Source organism: Ursus maritimus, unplaced genomic scaffold, assembly GCF_017311325.1.
Source record: "Ursus maritimus isolate PB19 unplaced genomic scaffold, ASM1731132v1 scaffold_30, whole genome shotgun sequence".
Lineage (NCBI taxonomy): Eukaryota > Metazoa > Chordata > Mammalia > Carnivora > Ursidae > Ursus > Ursus maritimus.
This window is the reverse complement of record NW_024425564.1, coordinates 14944589-14966424: the sequence shown is the minus strand read 5'-3', so window position 1 is coordinate 14966424 and position 21836 is coordinate 14944589. Positions and strand designations below refer to the sequence as shown.

At 47.8% G+C, this 21836-nt stretch overlaps 1 protein-coding gene across 2 annotated transcripts in view; it reads left to right on the top strand.

Annotated features, from left to right (window-relative positions):
• Positions 1-12329: 12329 nt before the first annotated feature.
• TUBB2A (tubulin beta 2A class IIa) overlaps positions 12330-21836 on the top strand; it is a 54157-nt gene continuing 44650 nt past the window's right edge. Inside the window, exons 1-4 of one of the 2 annotated variants that reach the window (XM_040645003.1) lie at positions 12330-12475; positions 13308-13416; positions 13710-13820; positions 14172-15489. In XM_040645003.1, the coding sequence (XP_040500937.1) occupies positions 12419-12475; positions 13308-13416; positions 13710-13820; positions 14172-15232 (1338 nt within the window). In that variant the 5' untranslated portion in view covers positions 12330-12418 and the 3' untranslated portion in view covers positions 15233-15489. Of the gene's footprint in view, positions 12476-13307; positions 13417-13709; positions 13821-14171; positions 15490-21836 lie in introns of those variants that run through there. The other variant, XM_040645004.1, reaches the window with a different exon arrangement.

Sequence of the window (21836 nt, the reverse complement as noted above, 5' to 3'; positions counted from 1 at the left end):
GATTAGAGGCTGGAGCCATGTCCTTGCTGAAAGCAGCAGGGTGACTGGATAACCCTGACGGCACCTGTGTAATCAGCCGTCCCAGACACGGGGTTATGCAGTGCCACCCACGTCCCTGCTGACCTTCGATTACTCCGTCTCATCACCCACGTTACTTAGCAGAGAAAAGAAGAAGGTATGGGAAAGAATCAAAATGGGATGAAAAACATTAATGAAGGAGAAAGGAAATGAAAATGGAAGGTGGCAAAGCGAAGCGCAGGGCTAGCCCGGGAGGGCGGGGATTTACGCCTGATTCACACACTGCTGTCCTTCCAGTGCCCAGAACACTGCTTGGCACACAGTAAATATTTGTTGGGTGCACTCGATGGCCTGTAATGTTGTTTTAAAGACGGACTGGGTGTGCCTGGCCGGAAGACAATGCCGTTGGCCCTTGAACAACACAGGGGTTAGGGACTCCCCAAAAACTTAACGACTAACAGCTGCCTGGAAGCCTTACCAATATCATAAACAATCAATTAATGCATATTTTGTTTGTTCCATGTATTATGTACCGCATTCTTATAATAAAGTACGCTAGAGAAAAGGGAACGTTACTCAGAAAATTCTAAGGAAGAGAAACTCTATTGACAGTACTGCACTGTATTTACTGGGGAAAACTTCACCTGTAAGTGGACCCACACAGTTCAAACTCGTGCTGAAGGGTTCGAGGGTCAACTGTGCTTTCAAAGGCCCTCAGGGTCTTACCATGAGCTTCCTAGTTCACCTGGAGGAGGAGGCCAGCGCCATCCCATTTTCCTTGGAAAGCCTACCAGGCCTTTTTCCTCTGCCCACCTAGGGAAAGCACCAGTATATCACACTTGGTCCTACACCTAGAACCACGTTTTCCCTACCTCCCCTCCCACTGTGACATAACCCACGCTCCCTGGGTTCTTCTGATCCTGAGGAAAACCGGGTCATGGAAGTCCACGCCCCTTTGAAGTGGGAAGGTGTAACCACTGTCAGGAGCACATGTGATTTCAAACCATTTCTAGAACAAAGGCAACAACTGGTACAAAGGAACGAGTCATGGGTGGTGGCACTCCGGACCACTTGTCTCCTGAGTGAGGACGCGAGTGGGGGAGCGGACCTCCTCACCACACCTCAAATTACATTAAGGTTTTCTTCCTCCATTTTCCAGTACCTTGACAATTCCGAACCCTAAAAACATTTATTAAAGGTATTTCATTTTTGTGATGTTTTCATGATGTTTACACTAATTTGCTAGTTACTCAAGAACGAAACGGTTGCTCATAGGTCCGGCAGCTTTATCTTCGGAGTCTTTTTTACTTGTGGCTCAAAATGCACAATTTGTTTAGGACAGTCTAAGCAAATAAAAAATTCAATAAAAATAGTACAATGGAAATGGGTTGAAGCCTAGAGGATGTTTCCAACAGTCCGGTCATTGTTGTGGTGAAGGTCTGAGAGAGGCCTGTGCGTTATCCTGTGACCAGCCATGAGAAGAGGGTCAGGTCTGGAGCCTGAAGACATTCCTGAATCTTGCAAAAAGTGGAGACAAATTGTCTGTCCCTGGTCCTGGGATGGGCTGCAGGTTGAGTGGTCTTCTCAGGTCAGAAGAAGAGTGTGTGGGGCCTCGATTCTAAGAGGTGGACTCTCTTCAGGGCCAGAAGACATGTCCTTCAGTCCATGGGAAAGCCTACTTCGAGTGTACAATATTCCCTAAGTCTTGAGGGAAAGCCCCACAGAAATGAGACATGGAAGAGGGCACAGAGGCCGAGAAGTCACCTGCGGGGACGAGGTGTCCAAGTGGACTCCGTGGGCATTTTCCCATAGAATATCTGGGTACTCTGACACCAACGTTCCCTTTGAAACTCATCACTGTAAAAGGGAAGAGGTTTCTTGGGTTTATTGATGAAGGCTCCTGGAGGGCATGTCCCAGGAAATTTTGTTCTAGAAACCTCATATGATCCCCGAGGACCATCCACAGGTCATCTGGGGCATATCTCTTCCATAATAGAAGAGAAACTCAGAGCTATGGCTGCATCATCCGTGGGTACGGGGCAGAGTTTGTGGGCACCTCAATTCAGTGGGTACAGCAGAGGATTTCTCTCTGGGCGACCAGGCTTAGCTGCCTGAATTTCTATCCCAGGCCAGCATATTTCCCCTTCACTCCAGCGAGGGCAGTGGGCCAGCTGTCATGAGCTTTCTCACCGTGAAGAACAGTCTGGGGGTTTATCAGATGTCTCTGTTGGCCATAATTCATTCATCGTGTCTTCATTCCCTGCTTGTAAGTTTTCACTTCTTCTGCAGCTGGTAACTTCCGTTGTTTCTCTTCCTATTTATACCAGTCGTGAATCAGCTGCTTTTTCAGAACCATGGATTTCTCCAGCTAGAGGTCATTAAGGATCTGTACTTTCCACTGCTGTGCTCCGGTTTCCAGCAGAATTGTGGCCACGTGGCATGCCTAAATGACTCCTCACCAGTCAGCTCACCTTGGCAACAAAGGACTTAGCAAAGATTTGTCTATGGGCCCTTCATCTCCCTCCTTCTCTGATTTAAAAAAAAAAAAAAAATCCCACTCCAGTGATCTGCCTCTGTTTCAACCGCACAATGTAATGATTTAAAGTTTTAATTTCCTACCCTCTGTGAGCAAGTCTTCTTGGACGTCTTCCTAAGCGCTCCCGTGTAATATTGTCAGTCTGCTGAGCCCAGAGTGTTCCTTATTCCAATTATCTTTCCACGATAACTGCTCCATATTTCTCTTAAATTTAGTCATTTTCTTCTTAAGCCTGGTGGCGTTTTAAACATCTTTTCTTTGCGGGTTTAGCTTCATTACAGCATACTTTTGCCTCTGAAAGTTTTACAAAATTCCTTATAAAAACGTGATGTTTTTGTAGAGTTTTGACTCCCCAAAAGCTTGTCCTATTTCTTTACAGGGCATTTGTCTTTACTTGTCAAAGAAGCAGATTTTCTGCTGCAATGTGATTCCTTTCTTCGAGCCCTCTGACCGTGCGTGTCACTAAGGCCACTTACCTCAGACTCTTCTTTGCCTACTGAGTTCTTCCAAAGGTGCCCTTGTTGTTCTGATCTTCTATCTGAAGTCTTACAATTTGTGAAGGATTTGTTTTGTCACGTGATCTCTTTGACCGGCTGTGCAGTCTGCTGTTCCATCACTTGATATCTTCTGCTCCTTGTGGCAGAAGGAGCTTTCAGAATGAACTGGCCAACAGCCAATTCCCTGTGAGGCGGTAATAATTCCGGTTTGCAGGGGACTCAAAGGTCTGGCAGCCTCAGGCCCTCGGCCAGGGTCACCACCAGCATCTTGGAATAACATTTCCAGCATCCTTCACTGAAGGAGCAGAATGGCCGCCATCTGAAGGATTACCATATTTGTTTCTAGGCTATATTCAGAGGCACCATTCACTATCTCTTAGGTCAAAAGCTATCAAAAACCCTACCTTTCTAAGGTCTATTTCTACATTCTCTGGGTTCCCTTTCTTTTCCCACAAAATGACTCACAGATACTATATTTCCTTAGTTCTTCTATGTTCAAAAATATTTGTTACCTTTGAAATTAAAAGGCAGTGTAACTGAATATACAAATATTAGGATATACTGTCTTTGAAAATTTTATAAGAATTGTTCTATTATCTTTTAGAATATTGTTTAGAAAAGTCTGGGACAACTGTATTTTTTCCACCTTTATGAATGACTTGATCTTTTTTCTGGGTTGCCCAGAGGATTCTTTCTTTACCAGTGAGGTCTAGAATGTTGATATTGACTGTTTCATCTTTCCTCTAAGTTCATGAAAGATGGGATTTGCATTTTTGTTTCTCCTCCTCCTTTCGGGAGGAACAAACCCACTTTGTTCTGTCATCTCCAGACCTGCTCATGAAGATAGCTGTCTGATTTATATGCTGAGAAAGAGGACACAATCAATCAATCAATGCTGATTTCTAAGGACTGAGTTCCTTCTCTCCTTCTCTTCTGCGCTATTAGGTAATCTTCCCCAGGAATGTCAATCGTGCATTAGCAATGTGGATAAGAGAGGGTGCAAATGCAAGAGAAGGACTGAGCAGCTGCTTGGAGGGAATTGAAAGATCATTCCAGAGAAGGCCCCATTTTCTGGAACCTACAGTATCCACTACTCTGCTGGAACAGCAGAGTTTGAGAAGGATGGCACTTGGCCTGGCTGGGCTGGGAGGTAATGATGAAGAAGGAGAAGGACTGTTTCTTATTACTTACCTGCAGCATAACTTGCTCCTGCTTCAAGTTAGAAATAACCAGGTTTTTTCCCTGTGGCTGTCTATTTGAGGTACTTTATTTACTCCAGGACTATTTGTTGTTTGCTTATACTTAGTTCCAGGCAATGTGGGAGATACCAAGGCTAATAAGACGTGGTATGGTCCCTGCCATCAAGGAGTCACAAACCAGTGGGAAACTGAGACATCTATGGAACTAACTCTGATCTAATCTGAAGGTCAGAGTAGGACAGGCAAGAGCATACTTTGTAGTGTTAAGAGAAACTATGAGAACTCCCTTTTATACTTATTTCCTAGAAAAATAAGTTACTCTTTGAATAGTTAATGTTCCAGATGACACTGGTGTCCTTACAGAATGCTTCTGTCTTCTGGTCACGTGTCGTGTATCAGTCCTTGGAAAGGGAGGTCCATAAAGGAGAGATTGACAGTGGGTTTACTGATCATATTATCTGGATTTTGCTCCACTGAGTCTCACAACCGGACAAGAGGCATAAAACCCTACAGCAAAGAAGTTGCAAATTGAAGAAGATACTAGTGATGTAAACACATAAGGAAATAGCAGAGCTGCCACTCTGCTGCTCCGACAGGCTCTTAGTCAAGCCCACTTCCAGGTCAGAAAGCCGTGAGGGGGGCGCCTGGGTGGCACAGCGGTTAAGCGTCTGCCTTCGGCTCAGGGCCTGATCCCGGCGTTCTGGGATCGAGCCCCACATCAGGCTCCTCTGCTATGAGCCTGCTTCTTCCTCTCCCACTCCCCCTGCTTGTGTTCCCTCTCTCGCTGGCTGTCTCTATCTCTGTCGAATAAATAAATAAAATCTTTAAAAAAAAAAAAAAGAAAGCCATGAGGAACTCAGGTGTGGCAAGATGTGGACCAAAATAAGATGGAAAGTTCTAGAAAAGTGTATTTGATATCAACACCTGATATCATTAATGATGTATCTCAAACTAAGTATATATCCCTTGAAATACTGGCTTATAACAATACACATATATAGTTTATGATAAATAAATGTACATATATTGGGAATGTATGCTCAACTTTTCTTTTTTCCTGGAAAAGCTTGGTGACCACAGCCTTCATGTAATAAACGCAAGAACCTGTAGTAGGCATGGGAAGAAACTTATGGGTATGCATAGCATAAGCAGTTCATTGTTCCTGGCAACTGGGGGGATAGATCACAGATAGTTGAGCTGCATCATGAAGAGTGAATGAAATGTCACCAGAGGAAGAAGAGGAGAGGTTCATTCCAGGTTGAAGGAACAGTATGAGCAGAGACTCAGAGGCTCAGAGAACATGGCCTAGAAAAGAGAGCAATAGGCAAGTCCAATTCTCCTGGAATGTACTGTGTCTAGGTGGAGGGGTGGCTGGTAACCCTGGAAAGGTGGATCACACCCAGATTCAAAGGACCTGAATTCTATGCTAACAGTTTGGACCAGACACTACAAGCTATAGGGAATCAGTGGAGACATCTGAGCAAAGAAATCCCATGGTCCAATTACTAGTTTGGTTGTCTCTGACATCACTTTCAGTGGTAGATTGGCCCAGGAAAGGGTTAGAGCAGGCAGTTTTATAGGCTCTAACAGGATGGGGTTGGACGGGGTGGTAGTCAGCAATAAGGAAGTCATGGCCAGCTATTGGAAGGTCAGAGGCCTGTCCTGCCAGCACTCGACAAGAAGACGATCAAACCAGACAGGCCCAAGAGGGCAGATGCAATGACAGGAAACCCTGACCAGATTAGGAGGAAAAAGCAATGAAACCTTCCCTGCTTCCTGCTCCAAGTAATGAATGTCCCATCCCCTGATTAACAACTATCAATAAAAGATAGGAAACCAACCCCCAGGGCGAGCAGCTCTCTCTCCAGCTGGAGCTCTGCTCCTGGACCTTTTGCTTTAATAAACTTTCCTCCTTCTGTTACTGATCCACTGTGCTGCATCCTTGAATTCATTCTATCCTTGAATTCATTCTTGTGACAAGATCAAAAACCTTGGTGACTCCTTCCAGACTGGCTAGGTCCAGGTCCCAGGGCCCGGGACTCCCCAGTTCACCCGCAAAAGAAGGAGCAATAAATAATGATATTGACATTGGTTTTAAGAATATCTTTCTATCTTTCTATCTACCTATCATTATCTACCTTTCTTTTTTTTCTTTTTTTTTTTTTTTTAAGATTTTATTTATTTGACAGAGATAGAGACAGCCAGCGAGAGAGGGAACACAAGCAGGGGGAGTGGGAGAGGAAGAAGCAGGCTCATAGCGGAGGAGCCTGATGTGGGGCTCGATCCCATAATGCCAGGATCACGCCCTGAGCCGAAGGCAGACGCTTAACCGCTGTGCCACCCAGGCGCCCCCATTATCTACCTTTCGTTGAGAAACTTAGAGCTCTGTATTAGCACCAAGACAAAAAAATGCCGCTTAATATTGAGGAGATACTAAGAAACCAATCCTGTTTTTTGTGTTTTTTTTTAATTGTTGTAATATGCACAAAACACAAAACTTGCCATCTTAGCCATTATTAAGTGTAAATTCAGGGCATTAAGTGTATTCTCCAAATGCTGGCAACCATCGCCACCATCCATCTCAACTCTTCATCTTGCAAAACTGAAACTCTGTCCCCATTAAACACAAACTCCCCATTATCCCCTCCCCTTAGCCCCTGGCAACCACCATTCTTTCTTTTTTTTTTCCCCACCGTTCTTTCTGACTCTATGAATTTGACTATTCTAGGGACCTTATATACATGAAATCATATAGCATTTGTCTTCTGATAGCTGGTTTATTTCCTTAGCCTAATATCTTCAAAGTTCATCAATGTTGTGTCAGGATTTCCTTTTTTTTAAAGGCCGAGTGATACTCCATTGTATGTGTATGCCACATTTTACTTTTTCATCTGTCGATGAACAGTTAAGTTCTTCCACCCTTTTGCTGTTGTATATAATATTGCTGTGAACATGGGTGTACAAATATCTCTTTGAAATTCTACTTCCAATTCTTTTTGGTATATATGAAAAACACTATCTTTTGATAAATTTCCTCTCTACGGGGTTATTTTGAAAGAGGTAGTGAGTTTCCCCGGAGGTTCCCTTAACGCATTGTTTTCTTGAAAATGTACCACGGATGTGTGGTGGCACTCAAAAGTAGGCTGGGCACGTCAAGTCCTTAAGAGTTCCTGTTCAGAAGCTGACCCGTTTCTTTCTTCAGCGAAGACAGTTAATATCCACCAGACATCTAAATCCAAGAGACAAAGGGTGTTACCATAGCTATGTGTGTATCTGTCTATCTATCCAAATACACAGGTTTTTTGTTTTTTGTTTCTTTTAGAGTGAGAGACAAAGAACAAGTGGGGAGAAGGGTCAGAGAGAGAGGGAGAAGCAGTCTTTGCTGAGCAGGGAGCCTGATGTGGGGCTAGATATCAGGACCCTGAAATCACGACCTGAGCTGAAGACAGAGGTTTCACTGAGCAAGCCACTCAGGCACCACTGTTTAGTTGTTTTTTTGTTTGTTTGTTTGTTTGTTTGTTTGTTTGTTTAAGTGGTCTCCAAGCTCAATGTGGAGCAGAACACAGGGATTGAACTCAGGACCCTGAGACCAAGACCTGAGCTGAGATCAAGCATGGGAGGCTTCACCAACAGAGTCACCCAGATGCCCCTCAATACACAGTTCTAATTTTATTTACAAGGCAAGCAAAGGTCTAGGGGCAGAAGTAGAAGAGCAATGGGGAGCTGCCTAGACCTTCCTGGGCAGCAGCGGTTGGTGGAACAGCCTCTCAGGTGGGGTGGCAGACCTGCAATCATGCTACTCCACAGCCATCTGCCGCTGAGAATGGCTCCAGAAGCCTATCCGTGCATGTGGACTCAATTCATTTCATAAAGGATCAATTTATAAATTTGTTGATTTCACCAGCCGCACCTTGCAAGAGGCACCCTGTCAACGTTAGCATTTTGTAATGTTCCCATTCAGAGTACTTCTACTCCTGTGTTTCTGTTCCCTACATGGTCTGGCTCTGTACTGCTTATAAAAGGGAGGCGGTGCCTTGGAAAGCCTGGGTTCTACTCCCTCTGCCCATTTGTATGACAAAGAAGGCAAATCTCTTTCGGCGAAAGCTCAGCACTCTCCGCCTGGACTGAGGCCATTTTAATCCAAATTCGAACGCAGGCAACGGGAAAACAACCGGCCTTACCGAGCAGCAAAAGTAAATATTTCCGCACTGCCCTGCACTCACGAACTCAGAATTTTCCCTGCCCATTCTAGTCTTCTGTTGCCTGGGCCAGCTGGTCCCCTCGGAGCCCCACGACCTCGGAAGGGCAGCCCGGCAACACTTGGACTAAAAAAGCACCAGGGCAGCTCTGCGGGGAGCTGCTGGCTTCTCGTCGGGGGAGGGGAACGCCTGGGAGAGGAAGGGGGAGGACAGTGGGATAGCAACAGAAAGAGTGACAAATCTGAGAAAGCAGAGGTCTTGGTGGGCCCAGGAAGCCCGGGCACCACCTCCTCGCCACGGTCACACCATGGGGTTGCGCCTCCTTCCTGGGCCTTCGACTCCTTTACGTCGTTGTTGGGATTGGTAGCTTTCCAATATTTCTAGCTGGAGAGTATTGAGAAGAGTAAAAAAAGGAAATAATGATGGATTTGCAGTCTCTTTCAATTTCTCTTCATTCATTGGCCAAGTGTCGGTTGCCTAGGAAACCGCGTGCGGCTAGCGGCGGAGTAGGCTGTCAGGCTACCCGGGATTGGGGCTGTGTATGAAGTGGGGAATGCGGGCAGGCAGCAGGGAAAACCGAAAGCTAGATGTCTTGTAATTTCAGTAAGTGTGTTAAAAAACAAAAAACCTTGCTTGAAGAAAACAATGCTTTAAAAATTTACTACCAAATCAGCAGTACAGTGCTACTTATCAGACTTCAATTAATTAAAATAATGACTGTGTGTAATCGTAAATGTAATGTAATGTAAAATCACTTGAGAATTTGCCATTGAAAATACTCTGAATATTGTGAGAGCATATGCAACTTTACTAGCTTCAGGGGTATCTCACCTCAACCACCCAATCTGTTATGCATAAAATAAATGTTGGATTTTATTTTATGCTGCGTTATTTTTACAACTGTCTGGGGAAGGGAAAATTTAGAGATATTGGTACATCATTAAAGCTAATAGCCTGTAAGTGATGGTGAAATATGTTGTCCTGACACCCTTCACGTCTGATATACAATGACCTAGGTGGAGAAGAACTGTGTGAAAGAAAGAAAGAAAGAAAGAAAGAAAGAAAGAAAGAAAGAAAGAAAGAAAGAAAGAAAGAAAGAAATGCTAGAGGACCTATCTGAGGCCCAACCCATTTATGCTTTGGAGGCCCCTTACCAGCCTCTCCCCAGGAGCTGTACGGAGAAAGGATGATAAGGATTAGCAGATAAACGGAATGAGCGGGGAAAGATTTGGCTGTCATCAACGTTCAGGCTTCCGACACAAAATCAGCTTCTTACGAAAATAAAAATATGCCGCAGTATAATCCAAATTGGGAGGGGGGAGCATGGAGAGGCGTAAAGCCCTTAACAAGAGTGCCAGCTCCGCAGAGGCTGGGGTGGGCGACAGTACCCGCAGATGTATGAAAGGGAGGGCATCCGGGCTTTCAAAAGAGTGAGTTCCAGCTTCACCCTTTCCCAAGCCTTTCCCCCTAAAATAAACCTGAGAGGAAAGGGCTCTATTATCCACATAATCTCGAACTCGCGTTTTCACCCGATACTCTGCGGAAATCTGGCTCTGAAACCGAAGCTGAGAAAATAAACGGTTAGGTGAGGAAGGCTGGCGGCGGGCTCAAATTTCCCGGCCTGGAGCGGATCCCCTGGGGCGCAACGCTCCAGGGCCCCTTGGCGCTGGCAGCCAGGCCCTCACTGCTGGGCGCGCGTCTACACAGAGCGCGGGTGCAGCCCCAGCTGGGGGCCTTCCCGCACGGCTCGCTCCCACCGGAGCCGGCATCTCCGGGTCCGGGTGCTGACACCAGCCACAGCTCTTTCGGCCTGAACGTGGTCACCTTCACCGAGAGCTGGGGCGCCTGGAAGACGGGATTGCAGCCTGAGTCCTGTTTTTAACTTGCCGCGGGACCTTGGGAATCGTTCACCCTCGACGTTTCTGCGTCCGTAGGAGCTGGATTAGAAACTCGGGGTCTTGGGTCTTTGGAACCCTCAAGTGGGGCATGTGGGCGGACCTTCTGCTCCTCTGCCTCTCGCCCGACCCCATCCTAACCCCAAGAAGGGAAGCCGCGTCTGGGGAATTCTGCCCCGAAGGTTCAGTCTGGGAGCCATGGGTGTTTGGGGGAGGCTGGGCTTTTGTTCTCTCGGTTTCTCTTTGTGCACTGGAATTGAGTTGAAAGCCCCCCTTCCACCTCCCAGCGGGAAAGAAAGGCGGTGACAGCTTGCTGATAGTTCTGGGAGGGTCTCACTCAACAGCTGCAGGCTCCGCTCCCCCACGGGAACCCGGGTCGTTCGGCCCCTCTCGCCAGAGGATGAAAGGGGGTCACGTCACCGCTCAGACGACCCGTCCCGTGTCGAGAGCGGAAGGGGCGCTTCACCCCTGGAATTGCAGGGGCCTGGTTCCAGGTCTGTAGCGAACATTTCAGCCACCCTTTCCGCTCCCACCCTTAAACGCAAGCAGGTTGAGCATCCTCTCCCCACCCTCCACTCCCACACATACACACGAAAAGTAACAAAGAGATCATCTCCTTCGACCACCTAGAAACTGTGGATTTGAAAGTGTCAGTGCTCCGAGTCTGCGCACGCGCTCTGTGCGCGTCAGGGTCTCGGGTGGCTTCTCCCTCGCTGTGCCGCAGTTTTTAGGCGTGTCCCTCACCCCCATCAGCAGCACGAAGGTTGGGGACCTTGTGGCCGCCGCAGGGTCCAGCACCTGATGAAAGATAAGAGTGTTAGCCGTGCAGTGGGCGATGATCACCCGCGGAACCCATTTCCTTACTGGACAATAGATGAAGCAAACCCAGAGAGGGAGAACGCTGGGGATGTGATTTTTAAAAACTCAGCTGTGGGAGGTATCCCACACATTTGTGAGCCCTTTGTTCTACCGCAGCCCCGCCCCCCGGACCCCACCCTCGTTCTGACCGCTGGACAGTACCTGTGCGCCGACAGCCACACCCACCCCATCCACTCCCAAAGAACAAAAAGCCAGCCCGCGAGGTGAAGGGAGCTGGGGACTCTTGGAGAGAGTCGGATGGGGCTAGAGAGGGCGCGGAGGTTGCCCCACCCCTGGATGCAGCAACCTCAGTGAGAGACAGCAAGAAGCCCTTGACAGACAAAAGAGAGCAGGCGGATGCAGGGGGCAGGGCGGGGGGCTCCCTGGGGCTCCTGGGCTTTGGGGTCCAGGGTCACGGCTCTTCAGACCCCAACAGCCTGATCACACACGATTTTCTCCTGGGCTCGCCTGTCCCCCCAAGGCTCTGTGTGACCAAGTTTCGGCCGCTGGACAGTCCTTGGCTTCTAGGGTTGGGGAGAGAGGCAGTGGTCTCACGAGGGGCGGGTAGCTTAGGGGTCTCTGGCCTTTGGCCGAGCAGGCGCCTCAATCAGCGCTGGCTGTGCAACCTACGCCACCCTCTACCCTTCCACCTGCCCGCACCCGGAGCACAGCGCACCTGAGGGCCTCTCCACCTGCTCCAGTCTCCCTGCTCTCCGGTGCCAGCTCTCCCCCCACCACCGGCCTGCCACTGGAGTCGCCCTCGCTTCGCCACCCTCCCATCCTCCTACCCTCAGTGCCTTCACCTACCCCCAATTCTCAGTCCCCAGCTCTTCCACCTCCCCCCGCCCCAAGTCCTAGACAATGCCCATGCCTCCACCCTACTACCCCAAACCCCCACTCTTCGCCCGGTCCGCAAGCCTGTGCTGATTGGCTGCGGGCCCAATGTCCAGCCCCCAGGATGGTCCTTGGGGCTCAGAGCATTACGTCAGCGGGGCCTGGAGAGCTCTAGCGCGAAGGGGACTGGGGGGCTTGGGCTGGGGGCGCGGCCTACGCGGACCGCCCCACCCTCCTTGCATAAAAGGCTGAGTCCGCGGGGCCGGCGCTCTCAGCCAGTCGGTTCCCGAGCGCGTTCCCGGTGACCCCGCAGTGGGTGTTTAAGGGAGGACGGACAGACTGACCAGACGCCGACCAGTGCCAGAAGAAGCTAGCTAGCACCATGCGTGAGATCGTGCACATCCAGGCGGGCCAGTGCGGCAACCAGATCGGCGCCAAGGTGGGCGCGCCGGGAGGGGAGGGGTCGGGGGGTTGGGGTCCCCTGGCCTGAAGCCCTTCGGAGTTCCTCCGCGCCAGCCTTGACATGAGCAGGCCCGGGGCTCCCCAAGCACAGACCTTCCCGGCAGCTTTGTGTGGCAGTGTGGGGCGTGGGCTCGGAGGCGACTTGGCGGGGGGGGGGGAGGAACCTTGCTTTCATTTTTGCTGTAACTCATTTGGAATCCCGGCCGCTCCTCGGTCCCTGCTTTCTCCCTGCTCCTCACTTGGCCAGGCAAGCTTGCCTGGAGAAGGCGCGGGTGTGTCCGCGGGGCTGTGAGCGCGCGTTTACGGGAGGGGCCGTGACACCGGGAGCAGTGGTTTTATCCGCTAGAACCCCAGTTGAGCTGTGGGGGAGGGGAGGAGAGTGATTGTCTTGCCGTCTCTGGACGTGCTTTGAATGTCAAACCACCCTCCTTCAGTTCCCTCCGGTCCTGCTCCCCTGCCCACCCCTCCGCCCCTCCCGGAGTCCCTGTGCGCCCGCCTCCCGCCGCTGCCCGCAGCTGCGACTCTGAGCGCGAACTCCGCGGCGGCGCGAGCCCGCGGCTTGCTGCTCTAGCCTACCCCCCTCCGCCCCGCCACCCCGAGAGACCCCCGCCTCCTGCTGCCCGCAGCTGTTCGGCGGGGAAACGCCCAATTTCAACTTTCTGACCCTACGAAATGCAAGCCTTGCGGCTGAGCCAGGTCACGCTACCTGAAAGTTTGGGTTTTTGGAACTGAGTCGAGGGCTTTCGTTGTGAGGCTCGATCTCTTGAGGGGTCAGGCATGGCTAAATGCAAACTTTTTCTGTGTCTTAGTTCTGGGAGGTCATCAGTGATGAGCATGGAATCGACCCCACTGGCAGTTACCATGGAGACAGCGATTTGCAGCTGGAGAGAATCAATGTGTACTACAATGAAGCCACTGGTAATTGCCTTACCGTTCCCCCCTCCCCTTCATTTTTTTTTTTTTTTTTTACTCTCCTGTCCCCAGGACTAACTCCAGGAGTGTGGCCCCAGGGGAGAGTGGACTAGTGGATTTAGGATTCCCACTCTTTCATGCAGGATTTTAGTGGGTGGTTCACGGCCAAAGCCTTTGAGAATCTGATCAGTTCTGTGTCCTTTGTTTGGGGACAACAGTAGTGCCTGCAAAAGGGGGAAACAGCCTTTCTCTTTAGAGCTCTCTGCCTGCACGCCTAAGTCCAGCTGTGTTCCCTGCAGGTAACAAATACGTACCTCGGGCTATCCTGGTGGATCTGGAGCCGGGCACCATGGACTCCGTCAGGTCTGGACCATTCGGCCAGATTTTCAGGCCAGACAACTTCGTATTTGGTGAGTGACTGACATGGCTGATGGCATGGAAGGCTATTTGACACTGTACAGCTCAGGGTAGGAAAGGAAGGGGTAGGAAAGTACTATATGAAGAACACCCCGTTGTGTGCCCATTCAGTCTTAATATAAGTTAAAACAAATTTGCCTTTCAACCTTTAATAGCCAGGTATTCCTAGCCTTCTTTGTTTATAATTATATCCATAACCAAACATTTTCATGTCTGGCCATTTTGGTGGTAATGTGAGATAATCTTATCTGAACACTGACTCATTGATCTATATTAAGGGCTTTAAGGTAAAAAAAGAATTTAATCCAGTCATCAGTGACTTATGAAGTCTCTCCCTCTGGCAGGCCAGAGTGGTGCAGGAAACAACTGGGCAAAGGGCCACTACACTGAGGGAGCCGAACTGGTGGACTCGGTCCTGGACGTGGTGAGGAAGGAGTCAGAAAGCTGTGACTGTCTGCAGGGCTTCCAGCTGACCCACTCGCTGGGGGGCGGCACGGGGTCCGGCATGGGCACGCTGCTCATCAGCAAGATCCGGGAGGAGTACCCAGACCGCATCATGAACACCTTCAGCGTCATGCCCTCGCCCAAGGTGTCCGACACGGTGGTCGAGCCCTACAACGCCACCCTGTCCGTGCACCAGCTGGTGGAGAACACGGATGAAACCTACTGCATCGACAACGAAGCTCTGTACGACATCTGCTTCCGCACCCTGAAACTGACCACCCCCACGTACGGAGACCTCAACCACCTGGTGTCGGCCACCATGAGCGGCGTCACCACCTGCCTGCGCTTCCCGGGCCAGCTGAACGCCGACCTGCGCAAGCTGGCCGTGAACATGGTGCCCTTCCCGCGCCTGCACTTCTTCATGCCCGGCTTCGCGCCGCTCACCAGCCGCGGCAGCCAGCAGTACCGCGCGCTCACGGTGCCCGAGCTCACGCAGCAGATGTTCGACTCCAAGAACATGATGGCCGCCTGCGACCCGCGCCACGGCCGCTACCTGACGGTGGCCGCCATCTTCCGCGGCCGCATGTCCATGAAGGAGGTGGACGAGCAGATGCTGAACGTGCAGAACAAGAACAGCAGCTACTTCGTCGAGTGGATCCCCAACAACGTGAAGACGGCCGTGTGCGACATCCCGCCGCGCGGCCTCAAGATGTCGGCCACCTTCATCGGCAACAGCACGGCCATCCAGGAGCTGTTCAAGCGCATCTCGGAGCAGTTCACCGCCATGTTCCGGCGCAAGGCCTTCCTGCACTGGTACACGGGCGAGGGCATGGATGAGATGGAGTTCACCGAGGCCGAGAGCAACATGAACGACCTGGTGTCCGAGTACCAGCAGTACCAGGACGCCACGGCCGACGAACAGGGGGAGTTCGAGGAGGAGGAGGGCGAGGATGAGGCTTAAAGTCACGATTGAAAGCAGGTTAGGGAAAGTCCAGAAGGAAAGCACGGGGGAGGGGGGCTTAGTGGTGAAAATCTCTTGGCAGTTGAAGGAAAGAAGCATGGTCTTCTCTAGGTGTGTGCGCTGGTTCTCTGGTGCTCTTCACTGTTGCCTGTCATTTTTTTTTTCATTTTGTAATATTGATGACATCAGTGTAACATTTGAGATATTTCTGAACTACTGTTGTAATGGCTAAAATCACATAAACGTTTGTGTCCTAATGGTGTCCTCTCTTCTGTCTCCTTCTCTTTATTGGCTTCTTTATTATGGCTTTGCCTGTTAACGCTCAGAACACATTATATTAAATTCTTCCTCTACAAAAGGTAAGGGATAGGTAAAAGTCCAAATGAATTTACTCTGTCGGTGTGATAAAATTGAACCAACCACAATCATACCCAGTATAAGATGTGACATCAATGTGAATTCGTAAATGCCTTTAAATATTTTATTAGTTGCAAGGATGCCTCCTTGAAAGCAAACTAAGTGTACTTTTGTGTAGAAATCCAACTATGTCTTTGCTTCCTCTACCAAAAAAAAAATTTTTTTTTGAATAATTACTACATGAATACAGCCCACAATTTTGAAGGATAGAGAGTGGAAAGGAAGTCTCTTCCTCCTATGTTCCTTGCTACAGTTTTCCTCCCTGGAGGGCAGCCATTCTTATCACTGTTACCTCTCCTGCGTCCTTGCAGAAATATTCCATATAACTTCAAACAGATGTAGATTATTCCCTTTTTTTCTTTCTTCACACGTTTTATGATGATAGTAACACTGTTCTGCTGCCTCTTTTCCTCACTGAACAGTATGTTTAAAATACAGAGCTTCCCTCCTTGAAATGGATACACAGTAGCCATTATGTAATCCTGCCATACTTTATTTCATGGGTTCCCTACCAATGGCCGTGTAAGCTGTTTATGCTTTTTTCTCACAGTGCCACAATGAATAATTTCGTGCATATATCATTGTGTATATGAGAACAGGTATCCTGCAAATTTCTCTGTGGAGATTTTCTGCCAAATTGTGCGTGTTCCGCCTTAGATATTGGGCCAGTTTCTCATTTGGGGAACAGAAGTGGAATATTAAGTTATAAACAAATGTACATTTATTTACATACCCCTATAGGAAGAAAAAAAAATAAAACTGTAGGCTTATGATTTCTCTAATTTTTAGACAAATGCAAAATTAGGAAAAATATTAATTTAAATCTGACCCTGTATTTATTTCATTCTAGTTGGTTCTACTACATAAATGTTTTTTAAAAGCAGGAGGAAGAGAAAAGTTGAGGGTGGATGAGGGATTTCCACATTAAAGAGGCTGAAATACACACGAAGACAGTTCTAAGGAAAAGGGTGAACAGTATCTACGTAGTGTGAACATGGTCTCCGAAATGGAAAAGAGCAGCAGTTTACAAACATATGTTATAAAAACTAGACCTGGTGATGAGTAAGGTCAAATGGATCAGAGTCAGTGACTTCTTCAGTTTTCTATATTTAACAGTGAACTGGCGGGGGCCATTCCTGCTGAGCTGGTGTAAAGCTTCGGACAACTTAATTGAAGGGTCACGTTGGTTTTAAATACCCTGAACACTGGGTCCGTCGCCAGGGCCCCCTGGATCCTTGGCCATGCATTCCCCACAACCTGTCAGACACATGACCGGTAACTTTGGAGAAGACAGGGATTGCTGCCAGGTGCTTCTTGGCATACTGTAAGTATCCTGCTTCTCTTGCCCACCTTGTGAGAAGCGGACAGGCAGGCACCCAGCAGGCCAGACTGCTAGCCTGGCAGCAGGTCCACGTCTGCACACTGCTAGAGCTTCGGCAGGATTGGGACAGTGGGTGCCAGACCGACCGGTCAAGCAGAAGCTCTGCGGCAAAGCTTTAAAAGCACAGCTGTACAAGAAGACGCCAAATGCAGACTCAGGAAAACAGTTCAAAAGCAAGAAAATGCAGACTAACACTTGGATTAAAAGATACTTTTTTGAAGCTCGTAGTTTCCTTTGTTACATTACCATCGTGTGACGGAATTTGGAGTGGTGGTGATGGTCATGGTGGTGGGGATGGTGGGGATGGTGGGGGGTGTGTGTGTGAGTGTGTGTGAGTGTGTGTGAGTGTGTGTGTGTGTGTGTGTGTACTTTCAACCCTCTACAGAGGAAATGTTCTATCACTCCCCGATGTGCCACCAAGAGGATATTCACTTCGAGGCAGACACAGTATCCAAATTACAATACCTACTGGGATGTGATGCAGGAGTCAAAGATCGGAATGAGGGAGGAGGAGCTGGAGTTACCTTGAGGTCCTCCAAAGAGTCTAGAAGGAGCAGGAACCTCATATGTTCCAAATTTGCCTGCACCTCTCTACCAGCCCCAGAGATGATCTTAGACTATGTTGGATTTCCCATTTCATCACACGTATGCTAGATTAATGGAAATTTGCAACAAAAGTAACCTTAAGAGATCATCTAGTTTGACCTCCTTATTTTGAAAGGAAAGAGATTGAGGCTCAGAGACTTACCTAAGATCACTGAATGTTTTCTATACAAACCAGATCTTAGACTTTGTGTTCTTTTCTCTACAGCCACATCTCTCAGGTCCTGTTATGTACCTGCATCTCTTAGGTCCATGTTTCCCACATGAAGAGAAAGAGAAATTTCCTGGCTTCCAGAAAAAACCCAAAGATGTCCCTTGTCACCTCCCTGCTCAACCTCCCTGGATGGGTTGGGCACAGATGAAGTGCTGAAGGGCTTTTGTCTCTAGTGGGGTCACTGTTTGACAGATAATGCGGAATTTCCTGCTTTTGAAAACACCACATACACAATGTCCTAATGTAATCATGGTTGCAAGAATATTCTATCGGGGCATAGTTATTGTGAAAATGAGTAGGAAGTTAATGAGTAGGAAATAGCACTTTGCAGTGCTACCTTTTACACATCCCCATGTTAATTAAGATGTGACACATACTAGACAAAGCTATTTGACAAGTACTATAATGCTAATTTCTTCCCATTGTTTAAGAGATACTCTATTGTGTAGTCATGCTTTTTAAAATATACCTCAAAGTTGAGCTATTTACTTGAAAACTGACTCATTCATACCTTTGTTTCTTAGAGGCTTTTTCCTACCCATCCTATTCCTCATGTTTTTGGTTTGATTTGGTTTTGAGAGAGAGCGAGCGCTGGGATGGAGGAAGGGCAGAGGGAGAGGAAGAGAGTATCCCAAGCAGACTCCCTGCTGAGTGCAAGACCCAACACGGGGCTCCATCTCACCATCCTAAGATCACAACCTGAGCTGAAATCAAGAATCAGACACAACTAACCGAACTACCCAGGCGCCACTTCCCTCATGTTTTTCTTGAGGCAGGCTTGCCGACAGGTCCCCAGAGAGGCTTATTGGGTGCAGTCTAGTTCACTCAAAATGTTTCATAGCTCTATTTCCTTTTTCTTTTAACTGAGGTAGAATTTACGTGCCATAAAATTCACCACGCAGAAGAGCACAAGTGAATGAGCGCTAGAACATTCACGGAGTTGTGCAACTGTTACCACTCTATAATGGCAGAACATTTTCATCACCCAAAACACAACCCTATGCCCACTGGCAGTCCCTCCCTAGCCACTCTCCTGCAACTCTGGCAACCACGAATCTTTCTGTCACTATGCATTTGCCTATTCTGGACATTTCATATAAATGGAAAAAGATGTGGTCTTCTGTGTCTGGATTTTTTTTTTTTTACTTAGCATAATGTTTCCAAGGGTCATTCATGTTGTAGCCTGTTTCAGTACTTTGTTCCTGTTTATGGATGAAGACTATTCCATTATATGGATATGCCACATTCGTTTATCCATTCATTAATTGGTGGACACTTAGGTTGTCTCCACTTTTTAGCTATTAAGAATAATGCTGCTACGAACATTCACGTACAAGTTTGCCTGTGTATGTTTCCATTTCTCCTGGATATATATCTAAGAGTGGAATTGTTGGGTCACGTGGTGGTAACTCCATGTTCATAATCATTTTGACTTCCACCTAAGGATGTAAATGTTTTTGAATTTGCCTGGAAGGCCAAGAGAGACTAGAGATCAGGCAGGGCCTGGCTTTTGTACTTGGACACCCATAGAGAGTCTTAAAATTGTAGTTATAGAAGTGGAGGGGACTATAGGCATCTAACATGACTCGTCAGTTTACATTCGAGGAAACGAAGCTTCATGGCTTATCTAGCAATGTTCCCAGGTCACTGTATCAGTTAGGGCTGATATTTGGCTTCTAGCAACAATGACTTTGAATTATTTTTTTCCTCTCACTTAAAAAAGGCTGGAGACACACAGTCTAGGCCCTGTGGCCCCACAGTATCTTCTTTCTGCTCTGCTGATCATTGTCACAGGCTTTTAACCTCCCGTTCCAGCCTTTGCAGCTCTGGCCATGATACCTGGATTCTAAGCAAGGAAGAGGGGACGAAGAAGGGTAAAAATGTACCTTCCAGCTGAGTAAGCCACTTTAAAGATCATGTCAGGAGTCCCCCCAGTGACTTCTACTTGTATTTCTTTTTCTACAGGGAAGGCTGCACAAAGTAGGCTTTTAAGTGGACGCATTATCCAGCCCCCCAACCATTTAGAGGTTCTGTTAGGAAGGAAGAAGTGGAGAATGGACACTGGATAGGAAACTGGTAGATTCTTCCATAATTAAAGAGTGGCTAAGAAGTGACATTGACCCAGATCTTTCTAGTCCTCTTCCAGTGCTCTCCGTAGACGTGAGTCTGCAAAGAGCTTCATGAAGCTAAGAGTCCTCATTTTCTAAAACAGAAAGCTGAAGACTGAAAGACTTCTTGATTCAAATGTCTTTCTTTTTTTTTTTTTTTAAAGATTTTATTTATTTATTTGACAGAGACAGCCAGCGAGAGAGGGAACACGAGCAGGGGAGTGGGAAAGGAAGAAGCAGGCTCCCAGCAGAGGAGCCTGATGTGGGGCTCGATCCCCGAATGCCGGGATCACACCCTGAGCCGAAGGCTGAAGCTTAACGACTGAACCACCCAGGCGCCCCTTGATTCAAATTTCTGAATCAAAATGTTTACTTACTTTTCAGCGTTTCTAACTTGTAATCAGCTGATGACAGCACATGTCCATGACTTCTAGAGAAATTCCTTTCAGTGACTTATAATGAAATGTTCATGTTAGGTTGGACTGATCATGAACGTTTATCAGCTAAAGCAATAGGATTTGTGTGTGTGTGTGTGAATATACTTCACTGGGACTCACAAACCTGATCACTGAGGAGAAAGAACCAAGACTACTTTGACGAATTGGGTGGGAGGAGAGGGCACCAGGGAGCACTCCAGGCAGAAGCAGCTGTGGGATCACATGGGACACGTGCAGGAAATTATGGGGCACACCTGCTCAGGAAGATATTGGTAGGTGTCAGTGACTAATGCAGTCAAAGGGCCAGAGGGCCAGCCATGCCAGGGACTCTGCGGGATGCCCGCATCCAGAAGTAGCTGGGAATCTGGGAGGTCAGCCGAGAGGGATGAACTTTTAGAGGTTAAGACAGGAAGAGTCAAGCATTAAGTAGGTAAGATATTCAAAGTTAATGCAAACTATACCTACGCCAGAGCTAGAGAAGAAGCTTCCCAGGTTCTGCTTTCCTTTAGATCTCTGGGTAGATTGGCATGATTTTAGGATCTCATGTGCCGGAAAGAGGAAAGGAATCAACGTTTACCAAGTGCCTGCTAGGTTCTAGGAATGTAACTGCAGAGACCATAGTGTAGAATAGAGAGTTAGCTCAATTATGTTATTTATTAACTTTGGGAACTTAACAAGTTACCTCCCTTCTCTAAATCCTTCTGTAACATCGAGTTCTTAATATCTACTTGTTCAGAGTTTTCAATGTCATTAAGGTATATATAATGATAAGAAAATGATAATGGCCAGTATTAATCGAACGTGTGCTGTTTCTCATTTATCTCATTTCATCCTACACAAACTATACAGTTTAAGTGCTTTTAGGCATTCTTTTTCTTTTTCTTTCTTTCTTTTTTTTATTTTTTTAAAAGATTTATTTATTTGAGAGAGAGAGAGGAAGCGTGTGCAGGGAGGGGCAGAGGGAGAGGGAGACACAGAATCCTAAGCAGACTCCCCACTGAGCATGGAGCCCGAGGCAGGGCTCGATCTCACAACCCTGAGATCAGGACCTGAGCGGAAATCAAGAGTTGGACGCTTAACCGACTGAGTTACCCAGGCACCCCTAGTTTAGGTGATTTTGACTATGCCCAAAAGCATTTAAAATTTTGCTTATAAAAGGGTAAGTTTGGGAAATTATTGAATCATTTAATCAAAAAGTCCAGGGGCAGATCTTTCAAGTTCTACCATGACTACACCTAGAGCCTCTAAATACGGTATCAGAACTTTCTCCTTTTTGCTCCCTGGGCTCTGCACTCTTCTGCTTTGGCTTTATTCTTTGGCAGCCTCTCCCCACATAGTAATGACTTTAGGCTCCTAGCACCCTATTGCTAGAGACCCAGAGAAAAGAACCCAGACTGGCCAGACCTGGGTCGCGTGCCCATCCCTGAATCAGTAATGTGGGCGG